Here is a 14,886-nt window from a genome sequence, read left to right on the forward strand (position 1 = left end):
TACATACTCCAAGGTACATCTGAGGATAGAGTATTCTTTTTTATCACTAGTTATCTGATGCAATCTTTAGTAAAATATATTGTTTAAAAGTTTGTGCGCATCCAAAATACTTTACTGTTGCTGCTCTGAAAAAGAAATCCACAATTTTCTTAAGCATCTGGAGTAGTCTAATTAGAATTTAAAAAACAAAACAAAACCCCTCTTAAGTCTTGCACTGTGCAATGGGGCAGGCATTAAATGCATTGAACTATTTTCTAAAGCAGGGCTGCTCTAGAGTCCAGGCCTAACGTGTATTTGCTCGGAACCATTTTGTATGCAAAGCCTGACCTTTGCCCAGCTAATGGCACGATTTAGAGATTGTCTGCCTGTGGGTTTCTGTGTTACTCACGGATCGTGAGGGTTCCCTCTCCGTGCCAGTAGAATTAATGTAAAAAGACTTGTATGCCGCATCAAGGTCTGGGAGCAAGGTCTTTGACTAAGAGCTGAAGAAAACGATTAGAGAAGCCAGAGCGTAGCCATTTGCAATAGCAGCATTTGTTTATAGCTGATCTCACGTTTAGACTTGCAGTATTCTGTTAAAGACTACTTCAGTGCTGTGATTTAAAGGATAAGTGTGATTCCCAGAGTTTTGGGAGTCACATGTCTGTAAGAGACTCTCTCTCTCCAGCAGGGGCAGGTTCCCAGTGCTGCTCTTCCCAACTCCATGAACATGCTAGGACCGCAGAGTGGGCAGTTACCGTGTCCACCAGTGACCCAGCCACCTCTACATCAGACTACACCTCCTGTGTCCACCGCTGCTGGGATGCCACCTATTCAGCACCAAACGCCAACTGGAATGACTCCTCCTCAGCCAGCAGCACCCACTCAGCCTTCGACACCGGTCTCATCTTCAGGACAAACACCAACACCGACACCGGGTTCCGTTCCAAACGCAACACAGACACAAAGCACGCCTACGGGGCAGACTGCGGCACAGGCTCAAGTCACACCGCAACCTCAGACCCCAGTTCAACCCCAGTCTGTGCCAACCCCACAGCCATCTCAGCAACAGCCAACATCTGTGCAGGCACAGCCACCTGGCACTCCAGTAAGTACCAGCTAGTTGCATTTTTCTTGTGTAGTGGCATTCCACAAGAGTTCTCGCTATGTATAGCACCATGTTGTGAATGTATAGAGCTCATAGCTGTCAATAGTAGCTTCTACTTTAGACCAAAGGGTTCGTTATAGAGATGTGTAAAACGGTGTGCGTTCAGATGTTCTCAGCGTTGTTTGAAGGAGGGGGGGCGTATTGAATGACTTCGAACTGCTCAAAGTAAAAATGGCAGCGGTGTGCAGAAAGATGAGGCGTAACAGGCCTAAGACTATACTTGGCCTTAATCAGAATCGGTCTTTTTTTGATCGTGAAATTTGCATAAATTTTTTCTTTTAAGCTTTAGTCAGGATGAATGCACATGTCAAGGAATGTACAGTGTTTCACTGGGCAGGTGTTTTCTCTGTGAAAGAAGCCTCTTTGGGGCCGAATTCTTCCTTGGCTTCTCCTCTGTTAAGCAGAGTCATTAAATGTGTTATATGGAAACTTGGCTACAGTGAGCTCCTGTATCCATGTTCTGCACTGTTTTAGAATATCATCTCATGTCTTTTTTGTGCTGTTCATTTTTAGTAAAGGAAAATATTTCTATATATGCAGTGTCTTTCTTTTGTACTGTTTTTACAACAGCTATCCCAGGCAGCAGCTAGTATTGATAACAGGGTCCCCACCCCTGCCTCAGTTGCTAGTGCTGATACGAATTCCCAGCAACTAGGACCAGATGCACCAATGCTAGAAAGCAAATCAGAAGTTAAAACTGAAGAAACTGAGCCAGAGACTAGTGAGACACAAGTGGAAGCTAAGACTGAGGTAAATGAGATTCTATACAGCTTAACTGAAAGCAGTGATAGATATAAAAGCACTTAATGATGTGTCTGAATTGGTGAGCTAAGGGGCGAGAGGAGGGTAGTTACTGGAAAGTAACTGTCCTGAGGAAAGCCATGGATGGAGAGTGCTTTGACAATCTCAAACTAATATTTTGTTGACTCGAGTTTGGGTCATAGATGTAATAGTACATCTCGTTGCATCCTTTCTTAAGGTGGAGGAGGATTTGCAAGGATCTTCACAAATAAAAGAAGAAACAGATGGGACAGAACTGAAACAGGAGCCAATGGAAGTAGAAGAAAAGAAGCCTGAAATAAAAGTAGATGCTAAAGAGGAAGAGGAGAGCGGCACTAATGGAACCACTTCACAATCCACATCGCCATCTCAGCCCCGCAAAAAAAGTACGTGTATGAAAACCGAGTTTTTCTTGTGTACTTTATTTTACTAGCATTTGTTTTCCACGGTCTCGGTTCCTGCTGGGAGGTCTGTCTTGCACACATATGCCAGCACATGGAGCTCTAGGAGATCCATACTTCGTGTAATTTATTTTTGAAAGTAGTGTTCCTTTAATGTTATATGAATCACAGGTGAGAAAAGCATGTCACTGTGCTCTTGATCCCAGCAGTCTTCTCACAGCTTCCAGTTTCTGCCCAGAAGGACCAAGGCAGTAAGGCAGTGATTGCTGGAGAAATTATATACGCAAGTCTCTCCTTCTGCGTCTTGGCCAGAGCTCTTTCAGGGGAGCTCAGTGTAGAGAGAGTGCTCTCAGTAACCGAGAACATCCGTTGCTTTGCTTTTCCGTTAGAGGCTGCACAGACTGCCTTCGTGCTGAGTTTTAGCCCTCACTTCTTCGAGAATCGGGTGCTTGACCTCGTCTTCTCCTGAATCTGTGTTCCTCCAAGGCTGGTCTGCTGCAATAGCCTTAAACCTTGAAGTCCTGTGTAGTTTTCAGCGTAGTGTTTGTTTGAAAGCCTTCTCCTCAGAAATAGTTAGGTCAGTAGTCTCTTAAATTAATCTACAACGTTAGCATAGATTTAGGTGTGACTGTGTCTGTATACTGGATATTTTTCCAAAAGGAAACTTGATGGCATTACAGATCTTGAATGGACGTACATAAATGATTGCATGCCTTGGGCTAGTAAGAAATAAATGAATAAGATTCTTAAAGAAAGTGAGCAAGAAGAAATTGCTCCATTTCTAGTGCAGGCTTTGTGGGAGCCTGCAAGATAAGTTTTTGGACTCAGAAACCTTAGCTGTTTAGAGACTTCTGTCTCTTAGCATTCCGGTTTTTGAGGTGACGTTTTCTGTGGTTAGTTTTTACGTTTTGGCCAAAGGGAAGCTTTCAACATGCTGCAAATGTCAAAAAAGGAAAAGTGCTGATCCATTTCATTACTTTTTTTCTTCTTCCCTTGCAAAGGAAACTGCATATAACTACCTTAGGAGAACACGATGGTGCACGCTTTCCAGAATGCGATCAGGAAATCATCAAGTTTTAAAGTTTGTGCAGCTTGAATCTTGATCTCTTGTATATGCCTTGGGTTGCATTTAATTCGTAAACATAATCTTTTTATAATAAAACACTATGAAACATGTTTTCCTGTAGATAGCGTTTTCAGTTTGTAGCACAGCGGGCCAGGCAAATGAGAGCGCACTGCAGAACTCACTGGCAGAGCCTATTTCGAACAAAATCAGTGAGTGGAAAGCTTATTAGCATTTGTAAACCAGTTATATTCCCAGTGGAAAGAATCACTGCTGCTTGTTAGAAGGAGTGCACTTGCGAGTAAATCGAGGCGAGTGGTTGAAAGAGGAAGGTTCTTGCAGAATTTGTCCGTGGAAGAGCTGCACTGTTGTTCTGCTGATTCAGTCTGGGTTACTACCTCTTTCCAATACCTCATTTAGTAACGCAATTTTATCTTAGAAATATTGTCACTGAGTAGCCGTATAATATAATGCATGTGCAGTGTGGGCAGGTACAACGGCATATACCATTTTAAATGGTGACATTTTCCCACCAAGTAGTTTGCCCAACTCTAATAGAGCGTTTGTATTAAAATGCTAAATAAACCAAGAGGTATTTGAGAGCAAATACTGTGAAGTGTGCTTAAGGGTTATAGGATTATATTTTAAAACTGCTTACGAGACTCACCTGGAGTTTCTCATGGGGTACAGAAGTATTGGAAATTCTTCTTCCTTCCCATGCGGCCAGATTCCTGAGGTGCACCCCACAGTAACCCGGGGCGTAGCAGGCATGCGCTGCCATGCTGAGGGGAAGGCCTTCTCAAAAGAAAAAGTATCATACTCATTTGGGTAGCTCCCGTCTCCTTGTTGTAGATGGCTGCCTTAGTTTGACCTTCCAGATTAGTTTTACTGCTTTCTTCCCTTCTTTAGAAGACATAATTACGCAAAACCTGCAAGGGCCTGGTTTTGGGGAGGGGTGTTCAGGTGTATTGTCCTTATCGTTTTGAAGATGTCTTCATCTTCCTTTACAAATTTTCTCCTTAGTAATCGTAAGCAGGATTTCCTCTGTTGGAAAGAAATAAAAGTTTAAAAAGATAAAAAAGGTAGCATTATACACTTCTCTGGCAGATAATAATACGTCATCATGATTCAGGCAAAGATCCCATTTTCTTTTTACCACCCACGCATCCAAGACAAAATGGGATAACTGGATGCCAGCTCCTTACAAAGATCTTCTAGTTACCAGAGGAGAACCGAGAGCGTTTAATTGTGGAAAAGGGGGAGAGGGGAGAACAGAAACTTTCTTGTAAAAATCTGTGTATAGGGAGATCCTATGATCAAATGTTCTGTTATTAGTCATGTTCCTTAGAGGCAGAGCAGCTTTTTTACTGCTAAAGATGAAGGCAGCTTTCTTTACGTTTTTAGGTGAAGTCATAAATTGAAATAATAACTGGATTTTGATTTTTATTTTTTCAAGCTTCAAAACGAAAGTAGGTTGTAAATTTTATCAGCAAAGATAATCAGGCTTTAAGGAGCTTGGCAACAGTTGTGCTGAATCGCTGTAGTTTGGGTTTAAATTAAGACTGGATTTCTTTTGAAAGATACTCTAGCTTAGTGGTATGTTGTTATAGGGGTTGGTACAGGGAAAATTCTAAAAGCAGTGTCAAGCAGGTGGCCAGAATAGATTATTAAAAGGTGCTTTTTGACCTTTAAATTTCATTAAATGAAATAATTTAGATGATCGGGTTATGAACTACCTGAGCCAGAGCAAGATGGTTCCAGAAGCAATAGAGAATACTTTTTCTCATGAATGGAATTTAGTATTTCCTTCTGTTCTCGAGAATTCCATAATATAATTTCGTAGTTCATAAATATTTGAGAGTCTATGGTAGGGTTCCTTTCATAGGAAAGCACCTGCATATATGGTATCAATCAATACGGAAGAGAATTGCCATTTTATCGGGACTGAGATTGTGGCAACAGCTGAAATGATCATCAAGTTGCATTCGTTGCTGTAACAACAAACGTAGGCCTCCTTGGCTCATCTCGTTTTTAATCTGGCGAGTCTGAGTTCAGTAGTAGCAGCACGAGATCTTCATGTATCTGTCAGGCAAGCCCTTGCAGAAGCCCTTCTGGCAGCTCGCTTAGTTCTTTGCCGTGATTTAGGTGACTCGGGTGGTACCTTGCCTGTTGTGCACATGAGCAGCAATCCTCTGTCCAGTTAGAGGCAGTGCACTCAAATGGTCTTACAATTTTCATCCTGACTTAAGCTTCCAGGAGCTGCAGCATCTACAAATGGCTAAAAAAAAAAAAAAAAGAGAACTTCATGCTTCAGAAATTTTTTGAGTAGCATCAACTTAATTTCTTGTCTTGCTTTATTTTTGTGTGTGATTTCGGTGAGTGTAGTTGAGACGAAAAGACTTCCTCTCAGAAACAGCACTCGAAAAAGGAAAATAAAGAACTTCTTAAAAAATCATAGATTTTTAACTAGAAGTCCCAAAAAGCAATTTATATCTTGCCAAAATAACATTTGAGTGACAAAAGCAATGATCAGCCTCAAAGGGGTCACTGTAGCCCTGTTGATTTAAGTGCTTTCAACAGAACTCCTAATTGCTCCCTTTTATTGGTATCGCTCTCGTTTCAGCCAGGTAGATAAATATTAGATACCATCCAGCTTTCCTTAGTTGTCTTTTTTTGTGAATAATAGGCATTCTTCCCTATTTAAAGACTCTGTTCCTAAGGAAATAAATGTAATTACGCTGCCGAGATGTTCAAAGAGCTCTCCAAGTTATCATTATTTCTCAGAAAACGCATTGCCTTTCTTGTCCTTGTCATCCACTATTGAAAGAAACATGGCTGTTGCCATGCCACTGTTGCCAAGTGGTTGTAATGATGCATATAAATCTGGAAGTATTAACACTTTCAAAATCAATTAACAGTCCATCAGACCAGGGTGGTTTGTATACTATGGCCAGAAAATTCCTGTGCCAGCTATCCAGACATCTGGTTGCTCTCTGTAGAGCTGCCTCTTCGGCCCTGTCCACTACGGTGTGTTTTGCTAAAAGAATCTTGACTTGGAAATAGCAAGCAAGGTTAGAAGGGAGGGAGTGGAAAATACGCTTAGTCTCCTCTCAGAAGAGCTAAGGTTCATCCATGTTGAAGCAATTGAATTAATTTGGTTCTAGATAAGTTCTTTTTTTTTTTTTTTTTGATGCTCTAGAATGTGTATCAGTATGGGCTACAGTTGTTCCTATCTCCTTATCCTGGGAATATTACCTACTGTGATTTGAGTCAACATAAAGGCTGTGCAGTAGCCTCTTGATTGTAAGTTTTGCCTCTGATCAGCTATGCAGACCAGGAAATCCCTCTTGAGATTTTTATGTTTACATAGGTTTGGGTTTCTGTTTGGTGTTTTTTGTTGTTGTTGTTTGGGGTTTTTTGTGTGTGTGTGTTCTTTTGTTTGTTTGTTTTTAGGGGAGTCCAGGTTAGGAAACCTGGAAGGAAATTTTCTAACCTTTCTGACTTTCATTAACAGTTTTCAAACCAGAGGAGCTGCGCCAGGCTCTCATGCCTACCCTTGAAGCTTTGTACCGGCAGGACCCAGAGTCTCTACCTTTTAGACAGCCTGTGGATCCCCAGCTTTTAGGGATTCCGGTGAGTTGGCATTAAAAAAAAAATACAAAATGTTTTTGTTTCGTCTTTGCTCATATAAACATTTCACCTTTTCTGTACAACATAGTGTGAACAGTTGACACCTTAAAAATAAAGGGCTTTGTGTGTGTTTGAAGGATTACTTCGACATTGTGAAGAATCCTATGGATCTTTCAACCATTAAACGTAAATTGGATACTGGACAGTACCAAGAACCCTGGCAATATGTGGACGATGTTTGGCTAATGTTTAACAATGCCTGGCTTTACAATCGCAAGACTTCCAGGGTCTATAAGTTTTGCACTAAACTGGCGGAGGTGTTTGAACAAGAAATTGATCCCGTTATGCAATCACTTGGCTACTGTTGTGGGCGCAAGGTACGTGTTCCAGGGATGGAGCTGTATTCTTCCAAAGAGCTTAGCTTGATTAATCAGCTAAAACATAGGCTTTGTATACTTTTTTTTTTTTTTTTTTTTACAAATTGAAATAGTGAATGAAAGGGTTGGTAAAAGTTTGGCTTTATTATAAGCATCCTAAGAGCTAAAAAAGGTAGATAGCATCCTTCTTGCTGCTATTCTATTATTATTGTTGTATTTTTCTCCCTCAGAACACCTTTTTGGGTCATAAGCAATATTAAAATGCTTTGCTTGTTTCCCATGTCCATTGCAATAAGGTAGGTGGTTAGATGGTCAGCTATTTAGCTTATATAGTTAATAATTGTAATTGAATTAAGCAAGCTGTGCTAATATATTTACAATAGCTTGGAAAAGTGTGATAAACATAACAATGTATTATGACATCCGTAAGCGTCAGGTTTGCCTAATAGATACTTGATTGACGTAAGTAACAGAAGATGACATTTTAAAGCTTCTTTTCTCACCGTTGTTTTGCAGTATGAGTTTTCTCCACAGACCTTGTGCTGCTATGGCAAGCAGTTGTGTACTATTCCTCGTGATGCTGCCTACTACAGTTACCAGAATAGGTGAGTCCTTGACTTTAGGTTTTTTTCCATATTCAGGAAGTGAGATCCTTTGAGTTCTCTGCACATATGGAGGAGGAGGATTATTAACTTTTTCTTTCCTGTGTCAGCTAAGTCAGGAAAAAGTTATTTTTATATCTTTGCATGCTGTCCTTTTGCAGGTGACCCTTTAGTTTCCTGTACTGCAGCTTGATACACGCTGTACTTAAGTGCTTCCTATTAGCTAGGCTGCACCACGCACCAGTGAAGTGGAAGCGAAGTTGTCCATCTTTTCCCCAAAATGAGTAGCAGGGCTTGCTGGAGGGAGAAGGGCAGAACTGCAAAAAGGCACTGAGAAATCATGTTACCTTGTTCTGGGAGAATTGTAAAAATATGCAGGTTTGTTTTCAAATTAGTGTCAGAATTTGCGAAGCAAAGGGTACAGTGATTGATTGCAAGACTCTAGGTTCTCTCTTCCTAGTTAGTACTTAAATCTATTTAAATTAGCTTTGAAAACTACCCAGAGACTCTGTAAGAAGCTATGAAAACAATAGTTTCTCTTATTTTTTAATTAATATTAGGATTTGGTGTTTGTATGACTATTAAACAATTGTTATAATATTAATTTTCCACTTAATGCTTAAATCAACAGTGTTATAATAACAAAGCCAACTTAGAACTTGGCTTTGGTTTCTTAGATGTTTTTCCCTCCCCCAAAAATGCAAAACGTAAATGGGCTAAGACACAAACTTCCTTTTCCCTGTTTAAAACAAAGTTTTGGATTGCCTTCCAGAGGTTTGGCAGTCTGTAAGTCTTGCCAGCTTTGAAGAGCACAGCGAGCTGTTGACTAACTGAGGTTACAGAACTAATCCAGACAGTCGGTGCTTGCATTCCGTCTCCCTTAGGGCGATCCCTGCCTCACCAAACATGCTGTGAGATGGCGCGGGACGGTTGGGTACCACCTGGCTGAAGCAGCACAGCGTGGGAGATGAAAACGTGTCGTCTTACATTGCATGTTGGGTCTTAGGTGGCCTCTGTGAGGCGGGTAGTATTGATGCGGAGGGATGTAAATTCACGTGCCCTCATAAAAGGTTTTACACAGCCGCTGTGAACTCTGAAAAAAGTCAGTCTGAAGAGAAATAAAGCAATTAAAATGCATTTAAAGAGACAGTGCTTCAGTACTGGAAGTGAAAACATAACCCTTAAATACCAACTCTGTGTGGTAGAATTCTAAATGCTTTTCATATTACGCATCCAGGTAGTATGTATTTGAAAAAAATAGCAACTTCAAAAATAATTGAAGAAGGGGTCCTTTTTCTTTCAGTTAGACCTTTCCTATTTAAGTTAGTATTAAATCATTGGGGTTCCTCAGTGGAAGGCAATGTTGGTCGCTAGCAAGAAGTACAGGGTTGATGGGGCAGTGGGTTCCTCTGGACTCGGTGATGCAATATTTCACTTTCCTACCTGGTATAAATGTGATAGTCCATTTACACTGAGTTGAGTCTAAAAGGGTAGTAATAAAAGGGAGGTTGTTTGTCTAAGTGTCAGGAGGCCAGTAGCAGAACAGAAGTAGGTGTAGATTCCTGTTCATCCGAATGTCTTGAGAAAGGGTTGGGGTTTGGGGATTTGGGGTGGTTTTGAGTTTGAGGGAGGGGGTATGATGTTTTCTATTTCAGGCAAACTAAATCAAGCGATGAGTGGGTTTTTGGGGTTGGGTTTTCTAACAAAATATTTCTAAAGATCAATCACCGTATTTTTAAGTGTGCAGTTGGACTATCAGAGAATAGAAAGCCCTTATTCATCGGCTCTGCTGCTCTAAAACAGTCAAATTAACTGTTTCCTGTGACAGTGATCTTCGAATCTTAGATTTTTCTTAACCAAGTAGCAAATTAGTGAAAAACAAATTCTGTGCTTCCAGCAGGTCTTTAATTGGTCAAATGTTCTTGACTTTTTCCATTTACAGAGCAGACAAAATTGGATGTACTTAAAGTCCAGCGTATTGCATAACTAAATTACAACTAAGACTATGTAGGCACCATTGAATAAATGAACTTTGGCACTACAGTTCAATGATTGAAAGTTAATTATTTGATATAGAACTGTTTGGCTTCCATAATAAGGCAGAAGTTTAGGTTAAAGTAAGTGTTCAGAAAAATATACTTCATGTGTGAATATCCAGTTGAGAAAACCGATTGGGATTTCATATCAGTACTAGCACCCAATTACTAATTTAGAATTTCCTTTGAATGCACTTAATTACAGTTGGCAATTCACCTGTTAATGCAGGGATTGAGCATTTTCTGGACTTTGGTATTGAAGCATCATGTTACTCTTTGATAAACGGGAATCAGTCACCTGAACAGTCTGCATTTGAAAAGCTTTTCATTTTTGATGTGTTGCAATAAGTACATTCTTTGGATTTTCTATGACTGTTTTAACTAGAATATCGTATGCTTTCTGTGGGTTTTGTTGAATATTTGTAGCGACATGCAGAAGTCAGTGGATTACAAGCAAGTCTCCATTCCTGAGGGTCCATGCCCATAATAAGTTATAGCTATTAACCTTGGTTATTTTATGGACAAACGTTCATGATCTTTAGGTGATTCATTTTCACTGTATTTCAATTTTTCTTTCCTCATTTTAATATCACGGATTCAGGCTTGACTCTTGCTAGCGTTAGGCTTCGGTTCTGCAGCTTGTGAAGTCCTGTGCTCCCCTTCGGATCCGCGGATCGCTGGAGCACGTGCTTAACACGCTGCCGACCCCAAGGGCTCATCCCTGCGGACTGAGCTTCCCGCAGCCGCAGTGTGAACAGAGGGTGACATATCGGTGCTGGTGGAGCTAGTTAGATTTCTGTGGTGTAACTTAAATCCAGTATAGAAGGCAGCCTTGTTGCTCAGTTTCATGAGTGCTTTTGAAAGCCCATAAATTATTCTGAAAATGGATCAGAATTAACCTTCTTGGGGATTGTTTAAGCATAGCAAAGTATTAATAGGAGCCTGGACCATGGATTTTTCTGGCTATGCACTCTGTGTTTGGGTCCTCCTGTGTTTCAGTCCTTCCCAATCTGACTCTTAAAATGAGCAACCTTGTTGGTAAGGAAAATAATTAGTGAGGTTTTTTTAATTGAATAAAAATTTAAAGAAGCACATTATAGAAAAAAAAGGACATGGACAATCTGTAAAAGGATATAAAATTCTGAACCTGTTAGGTTTGGGTTTTTTAAAAAAATTATTAGATGATACTGTATCAGTTTAGGAGTATGGGGCGAGGGGCAGGTGAAGTCAGTGTAAATGAGCTGTGCGGTGTCAGTATCCACTCCTGAAATTCTTTTGTAATATTACTCTGTAATAACCATAGCATATTTATAATTGCCCATGATTACAAATTAATGGATTACATTTTTTTTTCTCCTGGCCTTGTTCTGTTGCATTATCAGCTCCAAAAGCTTTGGTTTTCTGTGGGAGTGTGATGTGTTTAATCCTAGTTGAGCTGACCCAGGAGAAGAGAAGTCGCTTGCAGTTGAACTTGTGGTAGGCTGGCAAGCAGCCCTCTGGGCAGGGAGCACGGCATTTTAGCTCACGTGGGTGCTATCAAAGTTGCAGCTGCCCCGCTAGTAAGATGGTTACGTGGATATGTCAGTATGGGCTATATTAGCTAGAATAAAATACACCTTTTTCCTCTTTATGTCAGTCCCAGGGTAGAGGGGAGCATTCAGTGTGCTGCTGCATTTAAGTGGTTCTTGGCGAGCAGAGTAGCTCTTGAAGCCTGAGCCAGCTGGCAGAGTTTGCAGAAGTTTTCAGGCTCTTGTAAATTATGCTATGGTAACGTGGACCTGGCTCCAGCCTGGGGAGGACGCAGATTGCTCTGCAGAACGTCTTTCCCCGATTCATCGGGCGCTGCTGAAGGACCCGCTCCCGCTTGCTAGGAGGAAATTCTGATCCATACGTTTCAATAAGTGCCTATAAATGGCTTTTGTTGTCTCCAGGAAAGCACAGCCGTGGAGATCTGTCACCTGGATTACAGTAGTTTTAAGTGTATCAGTGTGGATTTGAAGGGGCAAGCTGCCATATTTATTAATCTCCATCCCTTAAGTTGTTGGTTCATTGTGACATTGAGTCTCGTTTGATGCCTTTATACTTACCATTCTTACAGTTCTAGTGTTCGAGTACTAAAACTGCGTTTGACTGTGCTGCCATTGCTGCTTATACTCTCTCACTCTTGATCCTCCATAAAGCTCTTTTATTTTGATGATCCTCTGTGGCCTTCCTGCATTTTACAGCTGTGGCCTCTCTTTGTTACCTTTGTTCATGTGTGAATTCATATCCTTTCCAAACATTTAGCCTCCTTTTATTTTTATTTTTTTTTTTAATGACCCTGACAACTTTGGTTCCAGTTCATCTGAAACAAACAAACAAAAACCACCAAAAAAAAACCAAACCCCAAATCTGTGTAACTTAGATTTTATTTTTTATTTTTTTTTTTCAAATGCAGATTGTATTTTTGTAGAGTTGTGTTCCAATTTACTCAGCTTGGTTTGTTAAACTGCAGTATTGGTTTTGCTGAGTATAACTTGGATTGGCTCTTGGTCTGGTGACCAAAAATTGTACCTAGCCTCATATTCAATTTGTAAAGCTTAATTCCGCATCTTTAATGTACCCGATAAATATATTGTATGTATGTACAATATTTAATGTTGTTCACATATATACATATATTGTACTTATAGATAAATGGCTGGAAACTCTGACCCATAATTGCATTTCTGTTAAATGTTTGTCTAGAGTATGGATTTGGTTTCATTTATATTAAATAATAGTAGCTGAGCAATTGGTCACATTTAATCTTATAGCGAAATAACTGTTGAATTTAATATTTTTATAGATTTTTTCAATACCAAGTGTTTCTGCTTTTACAGTTTTTACTGACAACCAGTAAATGCTTTCAGCATGTTTTCTCATTACTTAAATCTGTAATAAATGTGTTCGTAAAGCTTTTTGACAGGCTATTTTTTTAACCAAAGGATACGCGATCAGTCGCAAGCCTGGAATCAAAGAGAATTTTTTCCTAAGCAATGCAAATCAAATCCAAATTCTTAAATTTGAAGTCTACGCAAACGTAACGCTTGGTAGCTACTCCATTAATCCTCCCCAAATTTTGAATTTGACACCCGACGACTTGTTAGTAATGTACCAAATGAGACCGAATGCTAATCTGTGCTTTGCCTTGGCTTTCTGCTCTGTGTTGTCTTGGTGTTTGCGTCTTACCTCTTACGTCTGTGCTGTTTGTTCCCTCCCCTGTTCTCTAATCCTGCCCTCCCTCCCCTCTGTTCCTCCTCATTGTCCACACTGACCCATCAATCAACCAACAACGCCCCCCCTTTCGTCGTGGTGATCTGCCCTGCTCTGGTTGGTGGCTCCGTGCTTGGGTGGCTGTATGTTGTGCTGGACCAGTTCACCCAAATATGGCCTTCTTGCTGACAGGTATCACTTCTGTGAGAAGTGTTTCACTGAAATCCAGGGGGAGAATGTCACCCTGGGTGATGACCCTTCCCAGCCTCAAACGTAAGTCGCTTCCTTTCTTCTGCATGCCGCCTTTTGAAATAGGAGGGGTGATGCCTGGTCCTGATGTGATAGTAAAACCCCGTGACCGGCGGTGGCGTTCGTGGGGAGATGCCTACTTTCTTACTAATAGGAGATTTTCGCAGTAACAGCCGATGAACAGTTGTTACTGTGTCGGGTCTGTCGGTCTGCCCAACAACGTCGCTTGTGTCCGGTTGCGCTGCTCAAGAGCTGCCCGTAGAGTGGTTGCAGGGGGTGGCAGACACGAGATGACGTGGGTGGAGGCGGGGGGAATGGAAGCTGTGTCAATAAATGTCACTAATCCATTACCTTTTCAAATGAAAGACTTCAGCTAATCCTGATGTCTCGCCAAGTACAGCTTTTGTTTATGAAACCAACGGCTTGTCTTTAACCTGACCAGAAAATAAGATGCTCCAAGATTTGAGGAGTACAAGCTGTTTTGGAAGGTGGCTGCTTTACTGACAATAGCTTCCCTTATTCTTTATGATTTTTAAATTTATGTGTATACTTGGGTATCTCTTATTTTGCTTTTAATTTACACAGAAAGTGAAATGGGGAAAATATTTTCTGTAGCTTAAAATGAACTGAACTGAATTGCTTTCGCTGAGTAGAAAATAAATACTGATATGCTTTCTTCTGACTTGAGGTTTGCTCATTTGCTGCAATTCAGAAAAGCATGATATTGTCTCAGCCTCTGATATAAAGGTGCTACTGAGTTTTCATATTAACTCTTTGTCTCTAGAACCATCTCTAAGGATCAGTTTGAAAAGAAGAAAAATGATACACTAGATCCAGAGCCGTAAGTACCAGGCTGTTGTTCCAGTTAAGATAATCTCATCGCTTTCACTTGTCCTTTAGCCAGCACTTCAGAAATTAGGCAGTGAATAAAGAAGTCTTCCTTTTTCCCCCATCTCTGCCCAAACAGGCTGCAGAATTTTCGTAGCACGACATACAAACTTGATGTCTACCGTTGATATCCGAGAGGAAAATGTGAGCCTGTTTTAATGGCAGTTTCTAGTTCTGTTTCTTTGGGTAAATCCTCAGGTGTGTTCTGTGAGGCACTGCGCAGCGGGCTGAAAACGGCCCTCTGTCGTACAGAGCCTTTCACACCAAGCCCCCAGTACCTCTGGGGGACCCCTGCATTTTCCTCTTCTCGTTTAGCTAGGCTTCTAAAACATGTTTTTCTCCTTAGCCCACTGAAAGAGCCATCCTCCTTCCTTGCGTTTATTACCCTCTGGAAGTTAGGAAAAGCCAAGTTGAACATTTCTTTAGTAGCACTGTGCTACTTTTCCTACTGGCCTTAACTAGCTGAAACAAGATTTTTA

General features: G+C 40.7%; 1 protein-coding gene across 7 annotated transcripts in view; it reads left to right on the plus strand.

The window, feature by feature from the left end:
* The window catches only part of CREBBP (CREB binding lysine acetyltransferase), a 98,192-nt gene that overhangs the window by 64,283 nt on the left and 19,023 nt on the right, over positions 1-14,886 (plus strand). For 3 of the 7 annotated variants that reach the window (XM_087730472.1, XM_087730477.1, XM_087730479.1), the window contains 8 exons: positions 668-1,087; positions 1,718-1,897; positions 2,127-2,313; positions 6,906-7,024; positions 7,159-7,398; positions 7,915-8,003; positions 13,433-13,543; positions 14,304-14,360. In XM_087730472.1, coding sequence (XP_087586598.1) covers positions 668-1,087; positions 1,718-1,897; positions 2,127-2,313; positions 6,906-7,024; positions 7,159-7,398; positions 7,915-8,003; positions 13,433-13,543; positions 14,304-14,360 — 1,403 coding nt within the window. The remainder of the gene's footprint in view (positions 1-667; positions 1,088-1,717; positions 1,898-2,126; positions 2,314-6,905; positions 7,025-7,158; positions 7,399-7,914; positions 8,004-13,432; positions 13,544-14,303; positions 14,361-14,886) is intronic. The other 4 variants (XM_087730475.1, XM_087730478.1, XM_087730476.1 and 1 more) reach the window with 4 other exon arrangements.

This window comes from Nipponia nippon, unplaced genomic scaffold (genome assembly GCF_047370975.1).
Source record: "Nipponia nippon isolate SJK-2023a ecotype South Korea unplaced genomic scaffold, ASM4737097v1 scaffold_5, whole genome shotgun sequence".
Classification (NCBI taxonomy): Eukaryota; Metazoa; Chordata; class Aves; order Pelecaniformes; family Threskiornithidae; genus Nipponia; species Nipponia nippon.